Here is an 8,027-nt window from a genome sequence, read left to right as displayed (position 1 = left end):
ATACATACATATACTACAACACACACACACACACACACACACACACATATATATATATATATATATATATATATATATATATACACATATACATATACATATATACATTACATTTATATATCATATATTAATATAGATCACACATACACATACACACACATATATATTTATATATATATACAAACACACGCACACATACACACCCACACACATATATATATATACAAACACACACACACAAATATATATATATATATATATATATATGCGTGTGTGTGTGTGGATATGTATACTCATATATATATTTATTTACTTATATATATATGTATATATATATTCATATATGTATATATATATATATATATATATACACTATACATATATCTTCTTATATCTTTTAGAAATATTAAGAGTGTGTGCATGCAAAAGTACTGTACTATAGACGTGCGGAGGAAGATCGAGGGTGACGATGCACATAGGAGGGTATACGCCATCGTCATAGCTGATCGCTTGGAATGCTTACCTATGTGATTGTCAGTGCTATTGGTGCTTAGTTCGGCTTTATATTCCCGTGGACTAACATTTGTCTTCAGAATCATTCGCCGGTTGCGAGGCTTGGTTTTATTTTGTCTGCTTTGCGTCTCCGAAGAGAGTCCGATGTCCCTCGGGTAGCTTGTTACTGAGTCGTGACGCTGCGGTTGGCCGACCAAATCCACAGCGGCCACCCCTCGAGGCTTTGAAGCTGACGTATACTTTGCGGTTGTTTGGTGGCATCGTGATTAAGTGTTTACAGCAATAGCTACTAGTACAATTGTCAGTTATATATCACTGACAGAATAGTCATTCATATGTATTGTGAAAACATTTTGTTTACTAATTCTATTTACAATCATAGCCTTCTGAAAATAGAACAGAAGGCTATGTGAACAGAAGGCTATGTGTAACAATCGATTATGTGAAATAGGTTTAAGACTTCTCCGCTTCAGATTTGTGTGTTGTGTTGACAATTGCCTGTGAGAGTTCCTACATACTCTAGAGAGAGAGTAGAGGGGATGCGGGGACTCGTCGCTCGTGGAGTTGTGTGAGACTGGAGACGGCGAGACTGGAGTCGGTGAGACGTGAGTCTGTGAGTCTGAGACTGTGTACTGTGAGTCGTGACTGTGAGCCTGTGACTTGTGAGTTGACTGATGATTCTAACTTCAGAGATGGGCTATTTTATATAATTAAAAATTAAAAGGAAAAACAGATGCTGCGCCGCAAGCCTTCTAAATCAGACATTTCGAAGGCGATGATATGCCTCTCTAGATATTTTTCTGGATGGAGTAGATTGAACATTACTCGATATGTACATTTCATTTTTGAATTTTTTAGGGCACACCGTCGGCGCCACAATGCCACAGTCACAGCGCCATAGAGTCAGTGACACAGAGACTCAGTGACAGACACCCACCGGGCCGGTCCAGGCACCCACAGACTACATGGTACAGACTACAGAGTACAGACCCACAGACCCACAGACTATGATGCAGTTGTGTATATATCACCCTCTAAATGACCACTACTTTGGGTGAGCATGGAACCCGAACCAGTGATCCGAATCGAACGTTAGATAGCGGAAATTGCTTAGAATGATTAGGAGAAGAAACCCCGGACACATTTTTTAATTTTTGGTCTGTTCAATTTTTTTTTTTTGAAAAATCCCAAAAATTTGGCCGCTTATACTAGGTGACCCTTCCGGTCCGAAATATGAGCTTTTGAGGGCAAAAATCGACAGGCCGCATCATTTACAAGAGCGGTCGACGTGTCAGAATCATCATAAGTTGAAAAATTCGTGTAGAAAACATCTTTTTTTTAATGTGTGAAATATTGCACACACCTGGGCCACTTTGACCACAGTATGTACAGATAATTATGGCAAGTATTCGCATTTAGACTCGACATGTCAAATCAATGGGAGAGATCTAAACACTTAACTGGTGGGCGTCAATAATTCAGCATCCCGAATATACACCCATTGATGATGCATCGAGCGATGAGTTCGTCAAATATCAATGTAGAAGATGTAAACAAACGCAAAAATTTCAGTCATACATCCGTACCAGCTATACTCAGGTGAAGCTCAGCTTACATTGCACATTATTAGTTTTCGTTTAACTGAATTTACCAATATTTCATGTATAGCCATAGCAGCATAGCCTCCTAGTGTCTTTTTTAGGAGGTTATGGTATGTATATATTATTCTAGCGAGAGAACTGAAAACCACAGGGATAAAAGGGTTTGCAATTTTGGCCGCGCAGACCACAAATTTGGCCACACCATATTGGACACCCAATAATTTGGCTGTTTTTTTTCTTCGACGGCTATGGCTTTTATAGCTTTTTGCCGATTCCGCTGTACAAATTTTGGGGAAATTCCAATTATTTCGAATAGAAATGGAAGTTGAATTTTTTTTTAGAGGGTGATGTTTACGCGACTGCTACAGTTCCACACACAAAAAAAATATCATTCTCTTTTGTACATTGTATCTCATTAGATAATTTTTTTGTTTGTTTTCTTTTTTATTAACAAAAATAGGAAAACAATAAAATAGACGAATCACCAAATCAGTCAATGACAATCAGAGTCTCAGAGTGACTGAGTGACTGATAACAAAGGAAGACTTGCGATTCGTGAAGTGATGGAGTGATTGGAGTCTCGAATTCTCGATACATACTCTCAATTCTCTCGAATTCTGAGGGGACTCACAGTCACAGACTACAGCTCACAACCTCACACACTGCCACTCAGCCCTCAGCCTCAGCCCTCAGGTGACAGGTCTCAAACCAGTCTCACCGTCTCAGCCACTATTACATAGGGATTAACGACTAGTTAGTAGCTAGTGGATACTGAATAATAAACAATAAATGCATAAAATCGTCAGTTGACAGTTGTCAATGGTCACTATTGGTCAGCAGAGTCACAATCTCCCAGGACTTATGAGGCTATGTCACATGTACAGCCTCACAGCCACAGGACAGTAGGACACAGGCCACAGCTTCCTGAGCTCTGGTATGAATTCTGATAGTGCGACAAGACGACCGCGACACGTTGTCTAAATATCGGATGGCCCATAATGTTTTTTTAGTGGGTCTATTCAGTATTCTAGTAGTCCAATATAAATGAATGTGAGCCTGTGAGGTGACAAGACGGTAGCGACGTGTCGTCTAAGCCATACGACGTGTCGTTTACCAGCTCAGACAACCTCACACTTCACACTTCACACTTCACAGAGTTCACACTGCACAGTGCACACAGGCCACAGCCTATGACCTATGTATATGCGCCGAGTGAATTTTTTTTTGAATTTATGTTCTAAAAAGAAAATTGCAGTTAATGAAACCACAGAACAGGACAAAATCCCTTGCACCTGAAATTCACAACAGAACGGGACAACCCCAAATTCAACATTGATGAACTACAGCATGACCCTCTCTAGAGAGAGAAGAAAGAACATATGGCTGAACGGACTAACGTCCGTAGGTCACTACAGTGCAAAGAAAGATCATATTTAACATAGCCTTCTTTTCTTTTTGTATAATTTAGAAAGCTATGAAACGATTTTTATATATAATATTCAGAAGTATGGATCCACGAATTCACGCTCACAGGTTTAACAGAACACTGGCTCTCTCTAGTAGAGTCTGAGCCGTTGTATTTTGTTTCACAGGTGGTACCGTGATAGGTGTAGATTATGTACCGAAAACTGATACTTGACTGTTGTATCGGTGAAGATAATTTTTATTCTAAGTGTACACGCTTAATAGTTCGGTACTTGAGCCAAAGTCTTGCGAATGGACCGGATGCGGTTTTGGACACCGCTCGGGCGTTAAAATTTTTATAGTGACGGGTGACGTATAGACAAAATCGTTTGTCAGGAATCAGGAGTGGCTGCTGGGCTAACCTCAAACCGGTTTCCGTTAAATTTTTATCAATCGAATCGATATACGTTTTATGTTCAACTTTTATTCCACATGCGGTCCTTTATAGGCACATAGGTGCACCTTTCTGGTCTAAAGATTTAAGTGTATACCGTTTTCACCATACGAATCAGTCCTATAAAAACTTAGATAGACCCTTCCGATCACAATATTATCGTTGTAACGTTTGAAATGGAATAAATATGAATTTATGTTCAACTTCTATTTCGTACCCCCATAACTTAATGAGCTTAGCTGCTGGGTGGCCTGGGCCTGGCCGCTGGCGCCTGGCGGCCCTTGCCCTAGTGGTAGAGTAGTAGTAGGGCATAAAGTCAGTACGGGTCAAGAATAAACGTTAGCCGTAAATAAATAACTCCTTTTAAAAAAAATCGTAAACCGTTCATAATGACGAACAGTTTTTGCAAGAAATTCGAAATGTGCACCTATCAGAAATAATTAAACCATAATCCTCTATTAACCAATATTATATGATCGCTCAATCCGCCGCCCGAATCCTTAGATAATAAATCGGGCTATGGCCTATGAAGTCTGAGCTGTCATATGTACATATTTACATTTTATTAAATACTGATGTCTGATATAGGACAAATTGCAACACCTATAGTTTAAAAAAAAATGAGGGGACTGTCGGCACTCAGTCGTCACTAGGCGTGGTGATAAAAGTAGAACTACAGTACTGTACGTTTATGTTTTTTATTTTATTTTAAATAAATTGAAATGCCCTGGCCCACGCGTCGCCCTAGAATCCTAGATGGCAGACAACCCAATCAGCTACATGCATCACTCCTGTTGTTCCACCAAATCTATTTGAACTATATTTTGTCAGAATGTCAGATAAACGCTCCGTCGCCACTCGCTGACACAACAAGTTGGTCGGACAATAGTTGATAGAGAAGTTAAAAAAAGTAGAAATTGACCTGTGGCAAAACTGTATTGTTTTATTTAAAATAGGGGTACCCGTGGGGCATGTGGGCAGGGGCCACGGCCCACGGCCAACGGGGGGCCGGGGGGCTGAAGACCTGAAGCTGTTATCTAGCCTAGCGCCTGTGCCGGGGCCCGGGGCCCACAGGTGTGACTTTTCACTGCATATTTTGTTTTTTTCTAATTTTAAATATTAAAAACAAACAGAACTATTTAGAGTCCAAATATTTTTAAAGTCAGAGAGTGGGTGATTATTTTATAAAATTATCGAAGACAATAAATGTTTTTTTAGAAGGTATTACGTATTCTTTTTTAGAAGGTATAATTTTTATATTCTCGTGTCTGCGCCTCTGCGGTTACTCTCTTGATGTATTGATGCTTATCTCTTGCCAACCCATTCACTCAGTTGCATATATGTTCGGCTTTTAAAAACATATGCACAAATAACCCTTCGCAAGTTCGCCCCCGCTGCGGCGCTGCCCCGTGGTCCGCATCCGTGTGTTAAAAACATTCAATTCCACTGATCCCATCAACAGAACATTCTTTTAGCGAGTAGCGAGTAGCGACAGTCATGGAGTTATTTTAAGCCTTTTTATTATCTCTTACTGTATTAGGTTGTGCGCTAGCTGCTATTGCTATATCTTTTGATATTAGATATACACAATTAGATATTTCGTATTTTTTTTAACTAAAAGACAAACTGAAAGTTTAGCACTACAGAATTACATATCACAGAGCCAGCCAGTCATCCAGGGCCCAGCGAGATGTAGCTACTGTAAGGGGCTGAGGGCCGTCCTTTTTTGGATAATACGATCCCATAGGTGAATTCCAGAATTTTACGAGCCTGTAACTGCTTGCTTACTGCAAGCATATATATCATTATATAATCGACATATTTTTCTAGTCAGAATTACACAAGAGAGTATACAACCTTGTAGACATTCATTCATTGTAAGCATGCAAGTATCCAGCAGACGATCGTCTATAAGCTCAAAGGGTTCAATAATGACCGACGCTGCATCCGCTTGTGCTCATTGCCACCAAGCTGGTGAGAATGAAGAACTATTTAGATGCGATGGTTGCTATAGCGTCTTCTACTGCAGTGCTGCCCATCAGACGATAGACTGGGAGGCGGGTCATTCCGAAGAGTGTTCAATTCTCCGACACAAACACAATTATTCATCGGTAGAAGCACAAACTCTAGAAGGTATTGATAATTGTCCACACATGGTCGTCGAAGCAAGAAGATTGTACGAAGAAGCAAGGTCGGGTAATCTGAATATAAATGAAGACACCAGGATGGGTATGATCGAGAGTGCGCATGTTCTAATGCTGCAGTCCATGGAGCTCACCGGTATGCCAAGCGAACAAGAGGATTTTGAAATCAGAAAAAAACGAGTACTATTTGTGCAAGTATCATCTTTCCACGCAACACTGTTTGTGAATAGATATTTGCAGAGTGACCCAAAGAAATGTCGCCACCTTGTTGAAGACATATATCGAGACCAGTGTCGCTTCATGCAAATTACACGGACAACAACAGTAATGACACGTGCTCTAGTGCACAGTATGGAAAGACAACATGAGAAGTTACTTGGGGACATCGACCAGTTCGAAGGAAAAATCCCATCCGCTATAGAGCACTACGCAGTTGCGTTAGATATATTCACCGCATCGAGTGTGTCCGATGCCGGTCGATTACACGCCGACGGTACCAGCTGGTTCTACAAGGTTATGTGCAAGTTTATCAAATGTGTGATTCAGGGCGAACAATACGAGAATCTTGCATGGGTTTATGATCACGTCGTCAAGGCTAGTCCATCATCGTTCGGGAATGATGAACGACGCCGTCGAATGCTACAATGCGAATGCTTCCGTATATACACAAAACTACTTCAGCCATTGACTCCAAAGATTTTACGACGGGATCCTAATCTGCTGACTGGTAGAATGCAATTATTGGGATTTATTGTCCCCGAATTCCAGCGATTTCAAAAGATGTGCATAATAGCTGATGACTTTGCACTCTGGACAGCTGCTACATCCTTCTATTCCACTATCTTGCGCCGGAATGGACAAGGGGCTGCTGCCTTCCTGGAAGCCATGAAAATCGCTAAAGTACATCAATGTGGCCAAACAGCGTCCCAGTGTAGTTTTTTGACCGCTGCGATGGAGCTGTGCACACACAAAAAACAGCCAGTGGCGAAATCCGATAAGTGCTTGGTAGCACCCAAAGTTTATATATGGGGAGATTGGAGAGAAGAATGCATCAATGGAAGAATAGAACCGAATGATACCGGTCATAACAGTGAGGCGGACTCCGGCTAAACCTCCATGTGACGAGAGAATGTAAGAATATATTATAAATAATCTAATATTAAATCTGATCTACACTTGTAAGATGTTTCCGAATACTCAAACCCTTTTCTTGCGATCGTGAAATAGCTACAGAGAAAGTCCATTTCCGGGCTCATATCATAGCGAGCAGATTTCAATTGTAACTCCGAGGGTTCGCGATGGATTTTCACAGAACTTTCACCCCATAAAAATGTGATTTTTATAAATATATATTCGAGTTGTGTTTTTATCAATTCGATCGCGATATGATCGATAAGAGATAAAAAGCAAGCTAAATAGAGAGGTAAATAGGGATGTTGAGACTTGTTTGTTGCCAGCCCCAAACTCTGTGCGGTTGTATAAATGGTTGTATAAATTTTACTCAGTAGTAGAAATATACATACAGTACACACTATGAGATTGAAAAGTCACACGCCAGAAGTGGTCAGCCTCATACTTTCTGCCATATTGTTATTTTATTGTGAGATATACACATATTCAACGCAGGCGAGGTACTGGAAATATGGTATGTGTAAGGATGCGGAGTAGGTATTAAATCCGAATCTATTTGAATCGCTTCAAACTAAACAAAAGAAATATCTACACTAGTCGATGATATTCTGATTCAGGTTACGCTTCCGTTATATGGAAAATATATTTTTATTCTTACCGAAACGTCTGATCGCAGCCGATCTCAGTCGGCAAAATGTAATTGAATATTTCTAAAACTGAATATCTCATTATACATATAGACAGGCTTAGAAAATATACGTATCAAGATATAGTTATAGA

The 8,027-nt window shown here is 40.1% G+C and overlaps 2 protein-coding genes across 2 annotated transcripts in view; both read left to right on the top strand.

The window, feature by feature from the left end:
* Positions 1–5,817: 5,817 nt before the first annotated feature.
* Positions 5,818–7,292, top strand: SARC_10566 (hypothetical protein; the record flags this gene model as incomplete). Its single annotated transcript, XM_014295388.1, has 1 exon — positions 5,818–7,292. A coding segment is annotated over one exon (1,409 nt), but the record flags the coding sequence as incomplete, so codon positions are not given.
* A 196-nt stretch (positions 7,293–7,488) lies between these two features.
* SARC_10565 (hypothetical protein) overlaps positions 7,489–8,027 on the top strand; it is a 7,000-nt gene continuing 6,461 nt past the window's right edge. The window contains exon 1 of the mRNA XM_014295387.1: positions 7,489–7,761. Coding sequence (XP_014150862.1) covers positions 7,650–7,761 — 112 coding nt within the window. The 5' untranslated portion in view covers positions 7,489–7,649. The remainder of the gene's footprint in view (positions 7,762–8,027) is intronic.

The sequence above is a fragment of the Sphaeroforma arctica genome (genome assembly GCF_001186125.1).
Source record: "Sphaeroforma arctica JP610 unplaced genomic scaffold supercont1.1301, whole genome shotgun sequence".
Taxonomy (NCBI): Eukaryota; class Ichthyosporea; order Ichthyophonida; genus Sphaeroforma; species Sphaeroforma arctica.
This window is presented reverse-complemented; position numbering and strand designations above follow the sequence as displayed.